This window comes from Dicentrarchus labrax, unplaced genomic scaffold (assembly GCF_905237075.1).
Source record: "Dicentrarchus labrax unplaced genomic scaffold, dlabrax2021, whole genome shotgun sequence".
Taxonomy (NCBI): Eukaryota; Metazoa; Chordata; class Actinopteri; family Moronidae; genus Dicentrarchus; species Dicentrarchus labrax.
Window position 1 is genome coordinate 15,510,829 of NW_026136707.1, and position 23,657 is coordinate 15,534,485.

General features: G+C 44.2%; 2 protein-coding genes across 2 annotated transcripts; both read right to left on the reverse strand.

The window, feature by feature from the left end:
* Window positions 1-2,185: 2,185 nt before the first annotated feature.
* On the reverse strand, window positions 2,186-5,115 carry pigv (phosphatidylinositol glycan anchor biosynthesis, class V). The gene is made up of 3 exons (XM_051405839.1): window positions 4,740-5,115; window positions 3,265-4,431; window positions 2,186-3,176 (listed from the first exon to the last, which is right to left on the reverse strand). Exons 1-3 carry the CDS (start codon window positions 4,806-4,808, stop codon window positions 2,889-2,891), a joined length of 1,524 nt encoding a protein of 507 aa, XP_051261799.1. The 5' UTR covers window positions 4,809-5,115; the 3' UTR covers window positions 2,186-2,888.
* An 817-nt stretch (window positions 5,116-5,932) lies between these two features.
* On the reverse strand, window positions 5,933-22,896 carry arid1aa (AT rich interactive domain 1Aa (SWI-like)). Its single transcript, XM_051405840.1, has 21 exons — window positions 21,672-22,896; window positions 18,936-19,154; window positions 18,248-18,820; window positions 18,033-18,128; window positions 16,986-17,226; window positions 15,651-15,740; window positions 15,381-15,551; window positions 14,477-14,810; window positions 14,181-14,326; window positions 14,010-14,095; window positions 13,651-13,860; window positions 13,352-13,556; window positions 13,025-13,178; window positions 12,709-12,878; window positions 12,523-12,586; window positions 12,384-12,488; window positions 11,346-11,471; window positions 10,509-10,605; window positions 9,467-10,310; window positions 9,193-9,323; window positions 5,933-9,098 (listed from the first exon to the last, which is right to left on the reverse strand). Exons 1-21 carry the CDS (start codon window positions 22,596-22,598, stop codon window positions 7,215-7,217), a joined length of 6,873 nt encoding a protein of 2,290 aa, XP_051261800.1. The 5' UTR covers window positions 22,599-22,896; the 3' UTR covers window positions 5,933-7,214.
* Between the last annotated feature and the right edge of the window lie 761 nt (window positions 22,897-23,657).

A 23,657-nucleotide genomic window follows, 5' to 3' on the forward strand; every position in this document is an offset into this window, starting at 1 on the left:
ATTGACTGGAAAAAGGTTTGGATGATTCCTCACAGATAGCTGATAGTAAACAAGTCGTTGAGAATAATTCACAGATATTACCCTGCTAATCATTACAGGGTTACATTTAACAGAGACATCAATACAAACTGTTCTTTTTGTGAAGACCACCCAGTCTTTGGCAAAACTTCAGCAGATTCATCATTGACCATATTTATAAAGACTTTGCCTTGTTGTGGGAGAATGTGGTATTTTGCTTTTATAGGAGTCAAAGTAAAGAAAATATGTACTTCATTATAAATGTATTAATTCTGTTGGCAAAGTTCAACTGTAAAAAAACTAATTTTGTACCTTTTTTCCATGAAGTTGTACATTATATTAATTTGATTTCTGGCTCCAACAACAAAAAGGCGGTTAAAACTGTCAACATATGGTCATCTTTCTCTTTTTAATAACATGTAAGCTTCTCCTGGCAACACTTTATTTCTCTTTGTGTGTTGTATTTTATATGTTTGTTTACTGTTACATATATATATATTTCTGTAAGTCACGTCTGAATTGTAAACTTCTTTTTGCAATAAAGATGACTTTGAAAGTAAAAAAAAAAAAAAGTAAGAAGATGGTTTGTGGCAAACACCAGCGCATGCTCACTGAGTATCTGTTTAGATTGGTAGCTAGATGTGCTGTGGTTCTCCCATATTGATTAATTAAAGCCCACATAGAAAGTATAACAACTCATTGCAAACAAGTGAAATAAGTTAAATCAATATGTAACTTTGATGCTGTTCTGTTGCTCCAGTTCAGGGCAATAGCTACCATTTGGTGCTCTGAGCTCATGTCAACAGTATTTTTTGTAGGCTGTTTATAGGGTCTGATTGGAAGAGATGAAGTTGAAGATTCAATTACATTTACCTATAAAGTGTCTAGACCCCAGATAGTTAGTCAGGCTAGTACATTGTATATGAGCAAAGTGGCAAACAGATAGAGACCTCTGATAACTGCTCTTATCTAATAAGCTGGTAACATGTTCAGTGTTTATTTTGTTTATAAGTAAACTGGTAATAAATCCTTAATCACATCAGTTGGAACTTAATAAAGTGTTTAATGAGATCTGCAGGACTGATTCCATTAAGTAACCCTGAATTTTATCAACCAACCATCGACTTAAGGGGCCACAATGCACACAGTGTCACCATGGGTGCTTTCAGAACCTGTGATGCTTAACATGTGATGGGCTCACTGTTTGAGGTGTTTGATTACAAGGCCAGTGTTCTGTGTGCATATCAGCTGTGATGTTTATTGAGTGTTTCCAACCTTGTTATTCTAGGAATGTGGTGAGTTTGTGCAACCTTTGATACTAATGAGTTAATGCCTGCAGTAGAGCTGTTCTCTTTATAGCACAATCATTTTCAAGACTCTGTTTAAGCCATGTGAAAACATGTCAACACATTTAGACTCAAAATATTTATTCTGTACAAGCCAAAACTAATTGTATTGTCCACCAGAGAAACACTTTCAGTGGAAACTATTTCACAAATGTACAAATGTATATTTATATGTATAATTCTGATAATAAGCTGATAAATTCTCGATGGATAATAATATATTTTAAATTATTTAATATATTCTTATGTTCTAAGAAAGCCAAAGTATGTTTGGTAAGTTTTTTGTTCTTGTTCTTACTAGAAAAAATAAATGAACATTTGAAGAGTAGTTCGACAACAGAACTGTTGTTGTTTTTGTTGTTTAAAATAGTGGTCAGATTTTGTTAGGTCGGAGCTATTGAATATTAAATCATCCATCTTTGCTCACTACATCTTAGCCTTTCTTACTATATGGTGTAAAAAAAACAGGTTATACACTTGTTTTTAAAGTGCAAAGATGTGAAATTATCAGTTATCTTATCAATATTGGTCATTAGAAGCAGGTAATTAATGTTAATTATTGTTATTGTTAGCTGAAAGAAAAACTCATACTGTGCATCCCTAGTTTTTAGGATGTTTGTTTCTCCATAAAACGTCCCTAAAGAAAATTCTGAAGTGTTAGGTGGTGCATTATCTTGTTTGAGTAACAGCAACCTCTGGTGGTCATATCCCAAAGAGATATCTGCTAAAGTCAGGGATAGAGAGATCAGCACTCCACGTCTGTGCCAATTACTGTGCTGCAAAGGATGTTTTGTAAGTAAACCATGAAAAAACACAACAACACTGTTCTTACACTGTATAAAGAGAGAGAGAAAATATTTTGTGAGAACAAATTAGCAGACATTTGATGTACATATATTAGAATTTGAACGTGTTTACAAGAAAACCCAACAGAGCTGTTTTACATTAATGCCTCAAGAAAACTAAATTGAGGGTCCTTTTACAGCAACAAAATCTTTATTTTTTTCCATTCAAACTATAACTTGAAGTCTTCCAAACATGCAGTGCAATACTAAACAGAGTAAATAAAATGTAATGCTTCAGCAAGAAATAAAAATATAGTTTTTCAAGTACCACCATAGTCTTTCCCAAGATTTACAACTAAACAGTGTTGAATAAAGTTTCAGGTATATTGTACACATGAGGTTGTTCTAAAATGGCTGCAAACACATTTCAAGGAGAAGTGCAAATCAAATTTGCTGACTATTGCATGAATAAATTGGCATCAAAAATGTAATCATGTCAATAAGTTATATGTAAGACTGGGCGACATAATCATATTATCTTTTTTTTTTTTTAAATAAATGTGACATTGACAAAATGTTGCATTCAAGTATACAATTGAACAATTACTGGAATAACGAAAATTGACTATTGATGAACTGTAAAAACACCTATGTGCAGATTCATATCATTTAAAATATGGTATATAGCCCAGTCCTACATAGAAATATTGCATTTAAAGCTCAGAGAAAACGTTTTAAGTCATGTCCATGGCAAGAAGTTACAATGCAGTGCGAGGCCCAGCACCCAGTAAGAGAGGAAGTATCCCAAGATGCTCTGTGTGGTAGGAGAACAGGTTGTAAAGTATGGCAGCAGAGCAATGATGGGGTTTTGAGGTGTGTGATTGCATCCATTTCTGGAATGTGTCTGTAGCTGTATGCTCGGGTTTGATGTTTTCCTTCGATGGAGAAGTGGTTCATTGAGGAGGAGCAGATGAGCACTTATCCAGAAGGGCACAGGAGACGAGGAAGCCATGAATCTGGTCAGAACCTAGAAAAGTAGGTTAAAAATGGGAATGAGTGGAAATTAACAGCAGGTTAAATGTTCCAGAAAAAAGGTGGTTATTTGATTTACTTACCTGCACGTGCATGCATAATGTCCCAAACACCAGAAGTACTGTTGAATGTACAACATACACAAACACTCTGGGGTTGAACAGTCCTGGTATGGGTTTGTCCAGCCCTTTATTTGCACCTGTCTCCCAAAGTCCAAGTCTCAGACACAGTTCTGGGTTAGCTTGAAAATATGCATAAGCTGCCATTATCCCGAGGGTAGCCATAGGTAGAGCCAGAATAAAGTTTGGTATCTGCTTCAGCTCAAAGTAGCGGAGGAATCCCACATCCCAATACACATCCTGGATATGAGAGTAAAGCAAGGGGAGGGGTCTCATGCACCAGAGTGGCGGTGGACCATTTTCATCTGGAACCCGGTAGCCCTTCCGCTCAGCCAGCGACAAAAGAGCAGGGGGGATCCGTTCCAAGGAGACGGACGGCGTGCAGAACGTCCTGTAACCATAGTACTGGAAAGCACAGAAGGGAAGGGCAATGATTGCGGTTCCCAAGAGGGAAGTGAGCAGGAGGCGGATGATGACCCAAATATAGTGGAAGACTTTAAAGTGGCCTTTTGTCGTCGTTCGATAAACCCGTATTTGAGAGATAGCGTGCAGTGATGGAAGATACAGCAGAAACCCAATGTTAACAAGTCCATTGGATCGTGCTGCAGTGGCTATACTGAGGGCCAGGCAGGCCCGGAGGGTGAATCCTTTCTCCAGGAGGAACAGACCACCAAATGTGAGCGCAGCAAACAGGCTCTCTGAGTATCCAGCGGTCATGAAAACATTGGCAGGTGTGATGCAGTAGAGCAGGCTGGAGAGCAGAGCGAGGCGTCTGTCCTGAAGCACTTTTCTACTGAGCGCATGCAAAGCGACCACACTCAGCAGGAAGAGGGCACTGTTCCCCAGAGCCACAGCTACCAGCAAACGCCCCCGCACGCTCAGCCAGCTGCTCAGGGGCCACAGCAGTGTCTCTGCCAGGCCTCGGAGCACGACAGGGAAGAGGGGGAAGAAAGCAAAATTGTGCTCGTACAGGTATCCTCTCTCAGCGATAAAGAGGAAATGCTCAGCATCCCAGTGGGAGAGGCCACCGAACAACCACTCCACTGCAGAGTCCAAGTACAGAGGCTCCTCTGTCCGGGGTGGCCTGAACGCATCAGCATCGTGGTCAGGGATGGCAGCATTCAAGACAGCCTGAGGAGAAATATTTTACAATGTTAAAATAAATCCTGCCATCATAAAAAGAGCTTTTTGCTGCACAGAGAAACAACCACACAGGTGTACAGTGAGTTTGTCTGTAACCTTCTTACCACACTACAGTATGTATTCCCCTGAGCACTATTCATTAGCTACCACACAGAAACACATAGCTAATGGCCAAGGTGACTTAAACATCAGGGGAAATTAAGCCCAACACCTGTCATAAGGTTAGAGCTACAAACTGGGGCTAGTTTAGCATATTGTTAAGATCCACAACATCCCGGACTTGCCTAAACATTTACCTGCAGGAACAGCGACAGACCCCTGGTGACTGTGGCAAACTCCAGCACTGCTCTGACATCCATGGTCATTGATGCGACGGACACAATGTGAACAAGCCGGTGATGACAGGCCCGAGCATTGTCGCTGCTACAACACAGTCACTGCTGGATCCGTCATATTCTCTATCAAACATAGCTGGCTAGAAAAAAACTGTTCGGCAAAGGAGATCTTGTGAGCTCCGGGTTTTCATTGGGTTGACAGCAGTTAGCAGAGGGTAAACAGTGATTGTGGTAGAGAGCCAGCCGTCTTCTAGCAGCGTTTGTTTTTCCGTCAGGTGCAATCTTTGTCCTCCTCTCATCCTCCTCCTGCTGCAGCCTTTCGAAAGGCACTTTTCACTTCCGGTGTAACCGCAACACGAATGTCAAAATAAAAGCTCATGGGCTCAGATCATTGACTGGCTCAGAGGAGGAGAGTTCGTAGTTTCTCCTGCAATGGTTGTATTTTATTTTATTTATGTATCAAAAGATTTATAGTTTAGCTTTAATTGATTAAACAATGATTGATTTACAACCTTACGTCTGCTTAGTAAGTAAGGTTTTATGTTAAATCGGGTGAAATGTGTTTTCTCTCCAGCAGGAGGCGCTCCACTCCGACTTATGGACTGATCTCTCAGGTCTGCGGTTATTCTTCGCTCAGGAAATGTGAAAACATTGTTTTTGCCCATCTTTAGTGTCTTCAGTCAATTAAAATTGAACTTGCTCGGATTTAAGGTGCATATTTTTACACTTGGCTTTGTAAGTAAGCTCATATGTGTGATTTTAAATGTGCACGAACTGTTCTTTTACCCATTATTTCTGGTTGGTCCCATTGATACAGCATTAATACAAACAGAAAGCCTATGTGCAGTCCTCCTTCAAGCTTCAAGCCTGTGAAGTCAGAGACACTGACAGATGTAGTTTTTTTTTTCCATTCACACAGTTATTTTACTCAAACATAGAAACTGTGATAAACCTAATGCAAACAGTGAATATGTATCAGCAATGAGTCCACTGAGTAAGACCATGTTTCCTACATGCTTCCTGAGCACTGAGGCAAAGACATGTATTTCAGAAATTCTTTTGAACCTAATTTGTGGGAATTCACATATTTGTTTGATTTGTTTGTCCAGTAGAGGTGATTATTCCAGAAGAACAAAACCATCAAACAGCTTACGAAGATTTAATGTACATTTATTCTTACCACGTGGAACATATAGTATAAAGATTTCATACTGAATAAATGATATTCATTGAGCCAAAAAAGGGAAAGGGAGGAATTTACATGTTGTCTTAGCTACATAGTCTGAAATACAAATATGCAGAATCCATGACTGAAGAAAAATTGTCAAATGTGTACTTCATCTAGTTTATTTTTGTTGTACCAGGAGATAACAGGTTCGAGCCGTGTCTGCTGTACTACGGAGCTGTGGAGAGACCAGAGGAGTGGGTCTAATCAGCGGGGACTGGAGGTCACAGACCAAACTCACATGTCAGCCTCAATCCCTCACCGATAACAAGTGTGAGAATAGTGACACAGACAGAGACAGACACAGAGAAAGGAAGTGTAATGTACAACATTATATATACACCACAGCAAAGCTGTATTTGAAGTTGAAAACCAGTCCTAAGAGGTGATTTCTTTTCATATGGGTATTCATACAATCAAGGGATAAGAGGAGGTAAGGGTGTTGTAGGTTCTTGATACTTTGGGGAAGAAAGCCATTTTCTGTTTAACACCAAACTAAAATGACCTCAAAACTCTAGAAGAGCTGCATCTTCTGCCTCTGTGTGAAACGTGTGTTACAGAATGCTTACACTCAAGAGCAGTACGGTACAGAAAATGTCCTACAATCTACTGCACACTGCACAGGCCTCCCCGGTGAAGGTGTCTATTGACAGCACTTAGTCTACTGTTGGGCTGACTGGTGAAAATCCAACTACAGCAACTATAACCAGTAGGCCACTTGTCAGTCTGCTTCACCTCTGAACGTCAACCACTTACAGACTCATTGTGCCCTCGAGGGGAGAGCTAGGGCACACTGTGTCTCCCAAACTCACTGTAAACGAGACAGCAACTTTGGTTACAGTTTTTGTTTTTCAGCTATTTATTTATTTATTCATTTATTTATCTTTAATAAAAAGTACTTTCCCCCAAGTGCAGAACAGTCTCCCAACCGTGGTGCTCTGCTCTGTGTCATCCAGTTGGCATTCATGTTGCAAGTAGTGTCACTTTGTGGGCATCTCTCTGGTTTGTAATCCACCACAGCTCTGTGATAACCCTCCTCCAGCAAGGACGGCCTGGGGAGGGTTCAGAGAATGGAATCTGAAGGATTTTCATAAATTAAAGACAGTCACTTGAACTTTGCTTGCCCTGTTACACACACAAGCCAGGCTTCCAGGTAAGAGGGGATTGGGGATAAAACCCCCAAAAAGTGGAGCCACGGCTCCCTACAGCTGTCATGACTGGCCAATCAAAAAGAGTACATCACAGATAACATGAGAAACCAGCGAGTTCATTAGGGGGGACACTGAAAGGTCGAGGAGTCGGGACTCATGTAGTGTGAACTCTGAGTGGTTCTCCTCCACCTTGGCTAAGGCGTGCAGAGCCCGGGCAGCTCGCCGCATCATGTCCGGGCTTGTGGGCTCGAAGTGCATCCCCTGAAGGTGTAGTAGAGAGCTTTGGCTCTGCTGAAGCTGTGTGGCAGCCAGACTATCCTCCAGGAAGCCCAGCAAGTTGCCCACACTGCCTTTCTGAACAGCGATTGATCGGGCTGCCATAGTATCACCCTGGGCGAGGTTTGCCAGTAGGACCACGGCCATCTCCCTGCAGACTGCAATCTTCCTGTCTCCGATTAGCCGCACCAGGTTCCCGTATAGCTTCTCCAACCGACTGAATGGCGGAGTGGCCAAGATGAGGTCCACATTGTTGTCTTGGATGCTTAGTTTGCTTAGCGTCTCCAGGACCAGTCTCTGAGGTGACAAAGCACTGTGAGGACCCAGGGTGGGGAAGGGGTCCTGGGCCTCTGCTGAGGGGCAGACAGCCCAGTGGAGAAGACCATCCAACAGAGGCAAGCAGATGCTCTCGGGGTATATGGAGAGATCGAGTTGGCCTGAGATGTTTGCCAAAGTGACCAGCGTGTTCTCCCTCAGGAGCCCCAAGCAGTCCCACCACCATTCATCCCTTTGGCCCATTCCCTCTTCTGAATCCTCATCTTTCTCGTAGGTTAGCGGCGCCTGTTTGCGCTCAGGGTGCCTGTGGTGAAGCAGGATCAGGCGTCCCAGTAGCAGTAGCAGCCCTGGATGTTTGGACATCTCGTGGTCATTGCCTGGCACAAAGGAGAGGCTGCGGACAATATTGGACACACATATGCAGCGACGGGCTAAAGAATCCTGCCAGTTAGCCAGTGCAATGAGCGGCCCCTCGTCTTTACTGTGGGGCTCATCCTCCAGGATGGTGCCAGTCTGCTTTGCCTTCTGGACTAAAACACTGTCGGGGGAAATAATGGGTCTATTATTCTCCTGGTGACTCTTTTCACCTTTCTCAACTGTCTTTGCCTCAGAATCAGTTTTCCTCTCCTCCTCACTGCTGAGTGAGGGACTGGCCTTCTCTGAGACCGCTGCTTCCTCTGAGGAAGATGTCTCTTTGGGCCTTTCTTCTTCATCCTGAGGCTTCCTTTTCTCTTCCTCAGTGGGCAAACAACTTTCCTGTATCTCTTCTTCTGGGACTCGTCGCCTCAGCAAAATTGGGGGCACAGGTATTCGTTCACGTGGTTCCAAGAAGTCTTTGCGTGGTTCAAAGTGAGTCTGGATGTGTTCTGTTGAGTCTCCCCCTCCAGCACTCCAATGAATCAACCCGCTGTCAAACTCTTGCATTTTACCGTGATTATTGGACTGGCCTGCCACAAATGGGTCTTTCTTTCGTACCACTTTTAGGGGAAACTTGTCAAACTTGCTGGCTTGTTTGGGTCTCTCGTGGGCAGCTAAGGATTGTGATGAGCCTGTCTGTTCAGATGAAGAACCTTTGCTCTTCCTCTGCTCATCTTCTGTCTTCTCATCCCGCCCCCGAGACTCCGAGCACTGCTCTTGCTCTTCCTCCTCTTTTACATGAGCTGGCCCCTCCGTTTCCCGTTCCTCCTCTTCTTCGTCATCTTCTTCCTCTTGTTCCATGTCCTCAGCCTGTGTTTCCTCTTCTTCTGTGCTTTCCCAGTCTCGTTTCAAGGCATCAGGATCAAGTAGTGTCCTCTGGCCAGGGTCTCCCACCTCATACTCCCGCAGAATGCCAAAGATTTCAATGAGGCAGCGTCTGAAATACTCAACCACCAACTCTAGTAGGCCAGGCAACTGAAGAAAGACCATAAATATAGAAAATATTAGACATGATAACTATGTACAGTGCGTTATAAACTATCATTAAGGGCTCAGTGTTAAGTCTCACCGTGTTTAGATCAAAGGTGGAAATACTGTTGTCATCATACAGGAGGATGTTGATGGTATCTAAGGCCCACGTACTCTCAGCCAATAAACCAGACTTTAATGACATCATGACTCTCCAGGCCTCAGGAGTTCCTAAGAAGTCAAAACAAAAAACATAATTGGTACCAAATACTCTAAGCAGCAACTTGGAACAATATTGGTGGACTGAGCAACACTGAGCAGGTCTGTCAATAAAGAAAGTCTGTCACAAGATGATATTCAATCTATAGTCATACCGATATCTTTTACTGTGAGTCTCCGACGTGGTTTCAGGACAGGATGCGAAGCTTCTATCGAGCCCGGGGGAAAAGGCATGTCTCGCCTTATCAAAGGCGACTGCACCGGAGGGGGCACTATGTGAGATGCAGGCACTGGAGGGCCGGCCTTCTGCATCTTCATTACTCCGTGCATATAGGTAGATTTACTAGGTGATGTCCTGCTCTCCATGGGGCGGGGCATGGAGGCTGGGCTGGACACCTGTGGAATGTGGTTCTGCACACCCTGAGGGGGCTGGTAGTTTGACTGTACTGAACGAGGCATAGGTTGGCCAGGTCCTGCTGGACCATAAGGAGGCTGCCGTGGACCCATCTGACTTCCCCACTGGCCATCATGATTCATGCGCTGTTCTGATGACATCATCTCCTCTGAGCGGTTCATGCCAGGGTAACCAGGTCCCTGTGGTGGGCCCCCAGGGCCACCCTGCCGGTTGGGGTAGTTCTGATAGTTCATGTCTCGTGGCCCCTGCCACATACCTCCCTGAGGACCCTCAGGGCCTGACTGCATCATCTGAGGGGGCATGTTGGGCTGAGTGTTGGGTCCTGTCGCTCCCTGCATTCGTTCACGACCAAATGGAAAGGGGAACTGATTGCCTGGACCAGGTGGACGGCGATCAGAGCCGGGGTAGGGCCCACTGCCGCTGTACTGATTGTACGTCTCCTGCTGTCCTGAAGAGGGTGCAGAGGCACCTCCTTGCTGTTGTTGTTGCTGTGGTGGTTGCTGTCCACCATGGAAGGGCCCAGTGTACTCTGTCTCATGACGTTTTGATGGAGGATAACCCCCTTCCACAGGACGCTTGTAACTCTACACATAAAAAAATAAAAATAAAAAAAAAAGGTACAGAGAGACATAATTATAAGTACATGGACTCGTAACACTTTTCTGCTCAAACAACACACAATATACATACACATAAAAATATATTAAAACAATAAAAACACTCAGACATTAGGTTCCAGTGGTACATAGTGAGAGTTAGTGTAGTGCAGATGGATCATTGACCTGTTGTTGTTGTGGGTACATTCCAGGCTGCTGATTTGGGTAGGAGCCAGTAGGGGGCGTTCCCTGTCCAGGATACTGATTACCATAGGAATCATGCCTGCAAATATTAGGGATTGTCAGTTTGACCATGAAAATATTCTGCATCTTTAACTCACTGGATGAACTGTTACACATTTACAGATATACACAGCCAACCTTATGGCATATAATGATGAAGTTACAACCAAAAGACATCCATTTGCAACGGTTTCTTTTTGTTTACAGCTTCACACTATTACAAAATACCAAATCTTATTATACCTGTCTCTCTTTTATTAATATGATTCATTATTTTTCCTATGCACCAATAACCTCTATTAAATATGAAGGCTAAATGTGAATCCAGAACATAAATATCCAGCTTTTTTTGTTAAATGTGCTGCTTACTACTTGGTATGGACACTTTAAAAATGGGATAAACATTTCAAATTGAAAGGAAATTCCAATCAGTGCAAGTCGGCCTGTGCTTACATCAGCACAATAAACCCAAACCAAAGAGCAAAGACTAAAGTAAGACTAGGAGTGAATACTTTACCCATAAAGCAACAACACAATTCAAACATTCATGATGTGATCATGTGCTGATGAATATTTGTCAAAATAAGAAATATCGAAATAATGTGAAATGACATTGGGTTATCTTTAAACAACAATAAATAACTCTTATACATTTCCAGCATTTATGAAACCTTAGAGTCCAACATGCAATGCATTTGTTTTTTGTGAAGAATATTCAGTTTCCATCAACAGTAGCTTCAAACCCAAGAAGCTTGGCAAATATGTGCTATGTGAACTGACCGTGGCTGTTGTGGTGGGAAGCGATTTGGCGAATACATCCCCGTGTCGGCGTTGGCAGGCATCATAGGGTTTGGCTGAGGAGCACCGGATCCCATGTTGCCCTCTGGGCCCATTCCTTGCTCCGATCTGGGGAAAAAATAAATAAATTAATTAAAAAAATAAAAAAATCAAGGAAATACATATGGTATATTTTTCCATATTTTCCTACACAAAAATATTCAAATGATGGAAAAGCTTGTAAAAAACAAACAAAAAAACAATAGGATAACAAATGTTACACTTACAACTTAAACACAATACTTTGGTTGCAATTTGATCAGCTACTTGCCAAATCTTGTTTTTCCATTTTTGTTATCTGGCTCCTAAGCTTGTGAGTACTACAGCTCAGCCATAACCACATTTAAATCACAATCATCGAAATAATAATATCCCGAATATTAAATGTAGAATCTGACCTTTAATTGTGCAATTTATTTCTATTTTTTAAAGCAGCACAAACACTTTGCACAGGCCCTCTTCTAACACAAAGACAAAATAACAGTAATCTGATGTCAGTGAGCAACATTACAAATTAACATGGATAATAAATGAATGAATACTGCAGTAAAAAAAAGTTTACTAGTCCATAAACAATATAGAGTAAAGTGGACTCACAGGATGGAGATATGACAGAAACATGACATGTACCACATTTCAACCACATCTTCCTTTTCAAAACACAACTTTTTGTCTTTTGTCAGATGTGTTCAGGTTCTTGTTTCCATAGAAAAACCCATGACGATCTCTGGCAGTACATTATCAACTCAAAAGCATTGTTAAGTGTGAAAGAAGCCAGCCAGTCTCAGTGCCAATTCCCAAGCATTTCTTAAAATTCAATCAAATGTAATCAACTTCCATAATGAAAGTTATTAGTTAGACATACCTTCCCTGATCTGCATAGGAACTTTAAGGTTTGGCTGATCATAAAAATAGCTGCTGGTTATAATCAGCGGTGTTTAATGACCTTGAAAATTCCATCTTCCATTCAGTGAGTTTTACCTCCTGTCGTAGCCTGGTCCATAAGGATACTGCTGTCTGGGCCCCATTGGCATTGTGCCCATGGCTCCTGGCGGTCCCCTGTTGAATGGAGGCTGCTGCTTGCTGCTGCTGCTGCTGCTGCTGCTGTTGCGGCGGTTGCTGCTGCTGTTGGTCACCCACCACACTGTTCGGGCCCTGGTTAGCAGGTAGAAACTGCTCCCCGACTGGAAATGCATTCAGAATTTAAACCCAGTTAGAAGTGATTAAATGACCAGGTAATTAAGGAAGTACTTTAGTTTCTAGGATAACGTGATTCATTCAGCTCTCGCCATTTCAGTGTGCCCACCTTTCCGCATGTTACTAAAGGGGTCCTTGTTGGGTTCGTAGGTGCCCATGCGCCCTTGCATGTCTGGTGTGTTCATGCCAGACTGATAGGCGGAGTTGGGCGTCATGTTCTTCCTAGGGAAAGCAGGGTCATTTCCCTCAGAGAAGGGGTCCTGCAGGTTAACGCTGCTCCTACAGAGAAGCAGAGATGAGGGGGAGTGGAAATTAGGAGATAAGTGGGAGAGACAGAAAGAGAGGCAGGCAGAAAGAAATTAGTTTATCTCATTAAAAAGATCTTTTAGAATCAAAAGATTAAAATCTGGTGTTTAAAGAGTCACCTGGACCCAGGTGGCATAGGGGGCATCTGGGTATGAGGAGTGGAGGCTGGGGTGGGAGGTTTTAGGTCTCCCCCCTCAGCCATGGAGCTGCTGGTGGACTGGGGTGTCTGAGGACCCTGCAAAGAGCCAGACCCAGCTGTGGAGCAGAGGGACGCTTCAGTTTGAAATAAGAGAGGAGCAAACAGACATGGTACATGATTAGTGACACTCAAGGATAGCAAGTTATGTATTTTTGTTGGTTTTAAAGTGAGCAGATGTGGGTTACTGAATGGGAACTGCACTGAAACACGTGTTAATTTCAAAAGCTGGTATGAGTATGGCTCTAACCTGGAGAGGGGGGCTGGACTTTAGCAGCTTGGTTCTTTTTGTTGTCAGTAAAAATCTCAGGAGGAGGATCCTCACCACGCTCAACTTTACACTCAAACGCGTACAGACACTGGATGTACTGTTTCTTTAAAGAACTGGCAGCACTGCTGGATGTACCCACATTCAGGGAAGTGGCCAGATCACGCCATTTCTTATTCTTATTCACCTGGGAGACACATGACATATTTAGAATAAAGATTACAATGAAAGAAGCAATAAGTGCACTGGAATGTATTGTTGTTAATTAATGCCATATTAACCTGTGTCATGCCTCCGATCTCTTTAACTGACATATACAACCGGAAGAGGTCGAGGGGTTTGCGTCCCACAGCGGGCAGGTTGGTCATGGGCATGGCTTTCTCTTCAATGAAGGCCAAATAATGGTCCACCCACATCTTCCTGTCTGGCTCTGGTCCTAACTCATACAGGCGTGTTATCTTTTCATTCGTTGTGGTGGAAGAGTTGGACTTCTGTTTTGCGCAAGAGAAATGAGAAACCAATTTTAAAATTCGATGTTGAAATTCTACAGCTACACCAAGAGAAGACATTTTAGGTGATTTTCAAAAATACTGTTGTTACAACACATAGTGACAATCTATATTTATAAAGCAAAGGTTACCTTAGATTTGGGCTCTGGCTTGGGTGTTACACTCCCATCTACTTTGTTATTCATCTTATTGTTCACCTCTGGGCTGGGGGCCATGCCTAGACACAATGACAAGGAATTAGCTATGAAACTGCCACATTAAAAGTGAATAAAGCCAGTTGCAGTTATTACTGAATAACTTACCACTTGAGTTATTGGGCATGTTTGGCCCCAATGGATAAGGTGATCCACCTTGAGTATTCATCATTCCAGGCATGTTGTTCATGGGAGGGCCATAGGGTGGGCCGGAGCCCATCATGCCCGGAGACATGTTGGGGTAACCAGGCATCCTGGATAGAGGATAAAATATGAGCATTATATAGTGAATCAAGAGTGGTACAGGTAATTTAAGCATTTAAGTGAGAAATCAATCAGGAGTTTTGCAGAGTTCTCTGTGAGGTAAATAAAGGCAGGCACTTGAGGATCCAGCATAAACCAACCTGTTGTGCATGGAGTTGGTTGCAGGGTGCTGCATGGCCGCAGGGTCCTGGGGCTTTCTGTTCATGCCGGGAGGAGGACACATTCCTGAGCCTACCTGGGGGGGCATGTTGCCCATGTTGGGTGGTATGTTTGGACCCATGTTGGGGCCCATATTTGGACCCATATTGGGGCCATAGGGACGTGGCCCCATTTGATTAGGGGGCATCCTTCCTGGAGGCATGCCAGTATATGGCGGTCCCCCACCCTGTCCTGCCATGGGGTTCATTGGGCCCATGCCTGGCCCGGGGTAGTTTGCATTGGGCATGTTGCCATAACCAGGTTGCCGGGGATAACCTATGAAAGACATTTTAACAAAAAAAAAAAAAAAAAAAAAAAATCAGACAAAGTAATCACTTGGCTGTGACTGTATACCAGTCTGGAATCACTACAAGACCCAGGACTTTATTTGTGCTCAACATTAAAAGTGGACCGTTCTAGTTGTGAGTCCTGTGGTGAGGCGGACTTTCTCCCTACAGTGTGCTAGCAGAGAGAGCTATGCACCCTGAGCAACAAGCCTTCGTCACAGTCTCAGCTCTACTGACAGGAGGCTCTGCTACGTCAGCTGACTCTCTGCTTCACTGCTATAAATAGCTGCAACGGAGTCAGAGGGAGGGACCAACGATAGCATGGTACTGCTATGAGGCAGGGAGATATAGTCCATATGTGTGTTATGGGAAATCTACATTAGAAAACTTTGCAAATACATAGTAAATTAAATGGAAAACCCTAACAAATCCAAACTTAAGCCATAAACATCTATAGAAGCCATTTCAATTAATTGTTTCACAAATACACAACAGAATTTTAAAACACAATAAAGCTCACTCTCTTCAAGTTTAACCCTGACAATTCAAAAGTACCAACCTTGGGGTCCATATTGTCCTCCCTGCTGTCCATAGCCACCCATGGAGTTGTTCTGCTGATATGGGCCCATCCCAGGATGCATCTGTCCCCCTGAGGACTGGCGAGGTGACAGTGCAGAGGCAGACTGGGGGGAGCCATAAGGGGGCATCTGAGGGTTTCTCTGCATAAAACCTAAAAGAGGGCAAGAGAGGGGTGCTTAGACTCAGATGCTACAGCAAACTCTTGACATGTTACTCTCTACTAACACTTTGCATGTATACTGCAGCATACCTCTGTCCTGGGCCATAGGAGACTGGCTCATTGCAGGGTGCAGACTCCCATCTGACTGTACACTTGATGGCCTGGGAGGCATCTGGGTCACTGAACAATAATATTAAACCCAAGTTAGTGTGAGCTCAAAAAAGGTACAATACAAATATTGAGTTTCAAGCCACTGTGTTTATAATGAAGCTACCATAGTTGAGAAATCTATTTACACCAACTGACACATTTAACTAGGGATGTCCCGATACTGATTCCCGATAAAGTTACTAAAATCAATTCCAATGCTTGACCATTAAATAGCCCTGCTTAAGAAACAAAATGCCCACATCAAAGCTGTTCCTTAATGTTTTACTTTTTTCCACAATAAAGCATAAAATAACAAACCCTCTGTCATCTCGCCAGTGTTTGTTGCTTCAGTGCAGCTTTTACGTAAGTTACCTGAATGAACTGTATTTATCTGAGTGTTTCCATCGTCTCTATATCTTTTGCTCGGAATACATTAATTAATTAGTCTTATTGGCTTTTTGATGGCGGGACATTTGTTGCATACATCTACATCCGCTCCCTCCTCCGAGCACAGGCGGGGCTGCCCCCGTTCTCACACACACACACACACACACACACACAGAGCCGAATGGATGAAAAGGAACAGCGAGAGAGTTGATGAACAGCTGAATGACAGTTAACGTAAAACAAAAGATCGAATCAGATCAATAAAGCTCAACATAGCCGACGATCAGTTAAAAACGCTTTGATCGGTGTCAATACCGATCGCTGAGATTGGGACATCCCTACCTTTAACCCTGCCGGACCCATTGGCTCAGTCCCTACAGATGCATGTTTTGTGAAAGAGCATTGTCCAACTGACAGAACTTAAAATATTTTAAAGTGTAGCCAAGACCCAGAATATATTGAGTTTTGAGGGAAAAATGTGACTTCAGGACATTTTTAATGTTACCGAGTGCTGTAAGGTGAAGCTTTATATAGAGAGCGTTAAAGATTCAATGAAGTTTTAGAAAATAGAGAATAGAGAATGATATTGTCAGCGTTCAATAAAACTACTTAAGGGGGAGTTTTAAATCAGGAAAATCAAGGTTTAAGAGTTCAATAATATATATAAGTATAATAGTACTGTTTTCTACTTGTTAGTGTTCTCAATCAAATACGTAGATAAAATGTAAGAACTTAATGACAGAATTTAAGTTTCACTTGAACTGCAAAACCAATATAAAAAAGCTGTTATGACCCAAAGCACGTGTAATTTGGTATCTTAAATACACAAATGTCAGGATTCTGCTACTGATCATATGTCACATTTCAGTGCGTGAGGGATCAGCCCACCTGGCATGTTAGCAGGCGACAGCGGTCCTGTCCGAGGTGTGCTGGCACTGGCAGGGGATCCAGCTGGGGAAGGTGAAGGCCCACGAATGCCTGGCAGGTGGGGAGACGTGTGAGGGGAGAAAGGCGACTGCGCCTGGTTACTCTGCTCTCCCTGGCTGCTTGACACACCTGACGTGCTCACACCGGGACTCAGGGCGCCCTCTGTACCTGTAGGCAGGTCATCGATGGACCCTGACAGGTCCTGAAAACACGTAAAGGAAGAGCAGAGGTAGAGTCAACAAAGATGGTACATTAAAAGAAAAAGGAAATGTCTATGACTTTAGAAGATTCAGCTCTAATGCATTTTGACAGATACCATTTTCTTTTACAGATTCATCATTACCATTTCTAGTATTGTTTTTTATTTATTTGACATTCTGGCTGTAGTATTGGCATGTTGTAGTTCCCTCTCTGTTGTTTAGATACGAGTGGCACACTCAAGTACTACACACACACACACACACACACACCCAGAGGCCTTTGTCCCTATTTATCTTTTTCAAAGAAAAAATGAGTGCGCATTAGTGCGGGGGTTGTCATGGTTACCAAGGTTTGTAGGATGAGAGCTGAGTCAGCATGTAGCAGCAGCCTGCCATGTGATTTCAATACACAAACAAACTCTCTTGTATTCATCTCAGATTTACCCATTTACACAGCACCTTTTCCTCAAGCATTAGCCACACAGCCTTCGCTGAACAAACAAACGTGGAGCAGCACACAAAGTCTAAAACCCCCTAGGAATGGAAAGCACAGCCGCCACAATACAGGCATGCAGCAAAATTAAAGCTTTTAAAACATTAATAACTGCTATTCAAAGTAACACTAAGGAAATTGTAAATTTAATGAGCCTCGTATTGTCAAACATTTCAAAAGTAGTAAAATGCCCCGAACAATGAAGGCTACAAGACACAAATAGAAACTAGCCCTCTTACATGAGGGTGAAAAGCAAAAACACAGTGTAAAAAAGCCTTTTTATGCTTCAGCAGAGACATAACAAGCATAACTGACCGGAAGGCTGGAGGGGCGGCCTTGACTGTCCTCTGGGCCAGATTTCGGCTGAGTGGATGGAGGGGCGCTGGACTGAAAAGAGTCCTGGGATACCTCCTAAAAGACACCAGAACACATGCTTAAGTATACTGCCAGAGTTACAGGAAAAGCATGCCTGTGAACACAGAGAAAGATAATTAAGTATGATGAATATGATCCCAGACTGAGGGTAGTACCTGTTGTGGTGGAGGAGGAAAGCGCTGATAAGGTGACTGTTGTGCTTGCTGCTGCTGTTGCTGAGGGTTCTGCGGGTAAGCTGCAGGCTGGCCCTGTGGGTGTTGGCTGTGTCCTGGTGGCTGCTGTGGAGGCTGAGATTGTGCCTGCTGTTGCTGCGAGGAGGGCTGCTGAGGCCCCTGTGTGGATCCTGGGTAGTTGGACTGGCCCTGTGACCCAGGGGGATCCTGGGAACTTGGCTGCTGTGGGGCCTGGCTGGGAGGACCCTGTGGCTGAGGATAGAGAGACTGGCCAGACTGTGGGGGCCCTTGAGATGGGCCTGGCAGTGGCCCCTGGGACTGTGGGGGCATGTGGGGCTGCTGATAGGGTGGTCCTCCTTGGGTGTGTGTGGCAGACGTCGGCGGAGGGTGGGGTTGCCCTGTGTAAGGGGTCTGGCCACCCGGTTGTCCTTGTGGGGGCTGGGAATAGGGGGTTTGCTGCTGGCTTGGGTGGGGAGCCTGGCCCGGCTGGCCGTAATATGGTGCCTGGCCCTGAGTGCCATAGCCTCCTGGTCCCTGCTGTCCGTAAGATCCCATCTAGACAAAATACACAAACACAAACTTCCAACAGAACTGAAGAAAACACACTGATAAAAGACTACATTTAAACACTGGGGACTTATTTCTGAATAAGATCAATCTTGTGAAATACCTGGGGACCATACGGCATGCCACCCATGCCTCCAGGGGTACGTCCTTGAATTCCCACTGGATACCGCTGAGGACCTGGTGGGCCATAACCCTGGCCAGGGTAACCAGGACCCTGTTGTGGACCTGTGGGAGGCCCCTGCTGCGACTGCTGACTGTAAGGGCTGCCTGCTCCGTATGGTTGAGCTCTCATTTTCCCCATTGGGTCAATGGGACCAGGTGGCTGTACATGGTAAAGAACACAAGAAAATACATTGAAGTCAACAACCAAGAAGCACAGGAGAAATCTGAACAGCAAGTACTACAACTTACATGCACCCCTCCTCATTCCTAAACAATTTAATTATGCCATTACTGTGTTTTCTTGAAAAGTCCATAAAATACTTGGCTGCAGTGTGCAACCTTCACAGCGCTAAAAGTGTAAAATACAAGCTTCAATGAATGAGGAAATTGTGCTTTTTTTTCACCTTATTTCCCACGGTCATTACCCTGAGTTTTTTTCACCTCACTTTGCCATAGTTTCGGAAGTCAACAGAGCTATATATATCTACTTTCGAATGGAGGGCAGCCTGCCCAATCTTAAACATATCCCAGCTGTGCTCCTGTTTTGAGCCTGGTCCAAGTAGCTTTTTTTTCCCCAGAGGAGGCAGTTTGGCTCTGGATGAATGACACCAGAAATGAAGGAAGTACTTTCACAACAGCCAGAGAGAGTGAAAAATGCACAAGAGCATAATCTGTCAATAGAATAACAGTTAGTATAAACATAATCTCTCAGGTAAAAACTTTGTGCTATGCCTAAATCATCAACATTGCCCACTTACTGTTGTGTAATGTTAGCGCCGTACATTTAAGATCCAATAATCCCCTCACCTCCACCAAAACTATCTGGCAGTATGAGGTCAGGAATGTCACTAAAAAGCATCTACTTGAGAACTGAAAGTATCTCCATGCTTTACATCGTGTGAATTCCCACATGTGCACTTTACTGAGAAAGCGCGTCCTCAGCTGAACAACAGCCCTTTACAAATAGTATGCAAAATGCCTTACGTGACATTTTGCAGATCCAAGATAATGAGGTGAAATAAATAAGAGCAGCACATGGCTAATCTGCATAAGACAGAGAGGAAACTCCCTTGGCTGGTGAGAGATGGTGGACTGCCTTCTGATTGGCTTGGGGGGAGGATTGGGGGGGAATTCTTTGCAGTCACACAGGCAAACTTGTGTGGCATGCCAGGCACAGCAGCAACACACACATCCTCACAGTCAGAGGTTAAATTTGCCTTTGGCTGCTGTGTAACAAGTTACAATATGAAAAAGACAAAACAAAAAGGTGTCTATCAATATATCGTTTGTTTATCTAGGGGACATCATAGATAACAAATAAGGGGGTATGTAAATCAATAACAAGAAAAGTAAACAAACAGCAGAAGCCATTAGATTTTAAGCATTTAATGACTTAATATTTAATTTGGATTTAATACAAACACCACAGTGCTGTACCTGCACTACCTACACTGATTCAGTCCACAGTCGTTATACAAATGAATACTTAAGTCATCAAGATACAAGACATGACAGGACTGCTTGTGGTGGTAATATTAAAACTTAAAACCATAATGCATGCCTCTTTGAAGAGTTCATAAATAATGGGGGTTTTTTGGGTGGTGCCAAAAGATAAAATGAAAAACATAAATCCACATACGTTCCTGTTTCTCCAACACTACATGTTGTGTTTTAAAGTGAAAAGTGGAGCCGTGAGGCAGTAATACCTCTGGTGACCCTGTGATGACTTAATGCTGTGTGTTCTTATCAGCAACTGTTGCCTTGCATCACATGTAATTATAAATGGCCATGAGCAGCGGATGAGGAGCCAATCAGATCTCAGCTAGCATGTCAACCAAAGACCAACTATCTCCTGGCTTTGACAGCAGGATTTTACCTCCACAATTCAAATCCCAGTGCAAACTGCAATCTGCAGGCTGCAGTCACTCACTCATGTATGGCTGAGCTGGCTGTTTACAGGCAGCAGGCAATGGGAAGCCCGGTAGCTTTTCAGCACGGGGGGGAACTCATTTTAATCGACGTGTGATTAAAGTGTAACAATTTACAACCTTTTCCTGGCGTCGTGCGGGACATTTAAGTGATTTAAAGTGAACAAACACAAGGCATTTAACTAACCGTGAGACTGATTCGGCATGCAACACATTCCTTCCGTCGCAGCCACAAAATTATAGCTTATCAGGGCAAGAAAACAATGCAAACGTGAGCCCTGTGAGCAACTACCACAAACTAACCTGCCCGAGAACACGTTGCCCTTCGTGTACCCGGTAAAGCATACACTCATTTACACCGACATACGTTGTTAATTTAATGTTTAATACACGTAGGAAAAAGCTAGCTGAGGAGAAAACGAGCCGTTGCTGTCCGTTGAGTATTTTCGCCTCCTTTTCAAAGTCGGGCCTTCTTGACTCCCTGAACGTCCTTACATCGTTACAACTACTTATATCTTTCTTCGAGCGGCACTCTTGTGTTTCTACATACCCCCACAGATACGTTTAAAAAACCATTACTATTTAACGGTCTGGTGTAAAGGAAAAAAAACACACACACACGAAGAGGCAGCCATTTTAGAGTCTTTGCGAACTAGTATCAGACAATGGCTGGCCTGCTACGTTAGCTAGGAGGAGGGAAGGAGACATGCTAAAGCCCACATCGTGTTCCTGTAATAATGTGACTTTACCTGGTTTCTAACTAGCGGCTGCCCGGCACTTCCCGGGCTCATGGGCGACGGGAGATGGCTTCTTTGTTGCCAGCCCGGGTTGCTCCCTCCATACAGACCGCTACTGCCCATGTCTGCTGGTCCCTTACTAGCTCCCTCTTGGCTGCTGTAGTCGCCGGACGGGTAGTTTGGATATGCCCGCGTTGAGCTGGGGGAGGTCAGGAGCTTGTTGAGTGTCGGTGTGGATGTAGGCTGAGGGTTTCCAATGTTATATCTCTGGTTATTGTAAGATCCAGCCATCGCCGTGGGTCCTCCCGCTGGTGGCTGCTGCTGCTGCTTAACATTAGCTGGCTGCCCCCCAGCTGTCGGCGCCTGGGTACTGCGAGGGGAGTTCATGGCGTACGCTTGGCCGGGATAGGGAGTCCTGTTCGGGAAAGGGTTGTAATTGTTAAACTGGTGGTTTGAAAAGCCATGGTCGTGTGAATTGGGCTGATACGGGTCCATCATGTTGCTCGACTGCACGACCGGACCCGCAGCAGCTGCCATGCCAGGGCTTTGTTGTCCGCCATGTTGATGAAAAGGGGCCCGACCGTAGTGCTGACTGTATCCGTACGAAGGTGGAGGAAAAGCGGGGCCGTGGTGATGCACCAAACCGGGGTGGTTATTTCCCTCCGGTCCGACAGAGTCATTCTGGTTATTATTGTTAGCCCTGGGCGGGTTCCCATTCCCGTTCTTCATCTCAGGTTCCCCTCCTCCCCCTGCATTTCCACCGTCGACCCCGTCCTGCAGCTCCCCCCGGCCCGGCGATCCGCTGTCCAAGCCCGGCTGCTTTTTGTCTGACTGCTTCTCCCCCGGTACCGTCTCCTCCTTGGGGTCTCGATCCGGCTTTTTGAGTTCGGACGGCGGGCTAGTGTTAAGAGTGGCGGCGCTGGCGACCTGAGCGGCCATGATATACCCCCCCCACCACCTCTCTCTCCCTCTCTCGGCGAGTCAGTCACAATCAAAAGCTAGCATTGAATATAAATAATTGTTTATAACCATTTATCCTTGTGCCGATTCATTCCCACCCCTTACACCGGACCCAATCCGGCTTCCATCCCCCCGGTTCCGGTTCCGTAAATGGGTTAGAGATATGATGGAGGCTCCATACAATGCGTAAAAAACCGACAGAAATTGTTGTGGGAGTTGTGTTACTGAGCCCGGGTAGAGGCAGGGAGCAAACCCAACCAACACGAGGCTCCGCTACATACAGCCATTTTACTGAGCCGCACGGCTGGAGGCAAAACACGGACTGGAGCCGCTCCAAGGCGGAGTGGACTTTCTGTCTTACAACCTCACATTGTCTTTTTTTTTTTCTCTCTCTCTCTTCACATCTCCACATAGGTGGAATATTTTCTCCACAAGAAGAGACTCAAATGTTCACACGGATCGTAAATGTTGTGTTACCAACATAGAGGGGAAACAAAATGTACTTTAAATCAACCCCTCAAGATGCTGTGTATTACAAATTATACATGCGCATGTTGGATTTCATGAGTGATCAGTAGGGGGTGAAAGTAATTAATTAATGAAATATATAATTTTTTATATAAAGTGTGTTTGCATTTATGTGGGTGCAAGAGCTGCACAGCAACATGGGTATTAAATCAAGTTAATTTAGCCTGGTTTTCCACACACACAGTTATAAATCTTACTTGTGGGAGGGGGGAATATAAGAGTAGTAATAGTCACATCTATAAATATATTTAGCTCAAAAATCTGCCTGTGTACACTGGCGCTTTTAGGTAATTCCCACTAGTGTTTCTGAGTGGTGTTTAGGCAAGCAAAGGCAACACACACAGGTTTTTCCAGAGCAGGAGGAAGCCTTGCAGCAAACGAGACTACCAATGCACATTCCCTCTTACTCCCTCCCCTGCCTGCTATGCTCTGCTCTGCTCTACCACCCCCTCTCCTCTCCTCTCTGTCTGTCTCTCACTCCGGCAGAAACACTCCTCTGCTGAGTGTGGG

Excerpts from the sequence above, each read along its gene's own strand:
- pigv (XM_051405839.1), bottom strand. The coding sequence starts at position 4,808 with ATGACCATGGATGTCAGAGCAGTGCTGGAGTTTGCCACAGTCACCAGG. Across the intron at positions 4,432-4,739 it reads GTCTGTCGCTGTTCCTGCAG|GCTGTCTTGAATGCTGCCAT; the intron begins GTAAATGTTTAG and ends ATTTCTCCTCAG. Across the intron at positions 3,177-3,264 it reads CATTATGCATGCACGTGCAG|GTTCTGACCAGATTCATGGC; the intron begins GTAAGTAAATCA and ends CTACTTTTCTAG.
- arid1aa (XM_051405840.1), bottom strand. The coding sequence starts at position 22,598 with ATGGCCGCTCAGGTCGCCAGCGCCGCCACTCTTAACACTAGCCCGCCG. Across the intron at positions 14,811-15,380 it reads AGGACAATATGGACCCCAAG|GTTATCCCCGGCAACCTGGT; the intron begins GTTGGTACTTTT and ends TGTCTTTCATAG. Across the intron at positions 13,861-14,009 it reads AGCCAGAGCCCAAATCTAAG|AAGTCCAACTCTTCCACCAC; the intron begins GTAACCTTTGCT and ends TGCGCAAAACAG.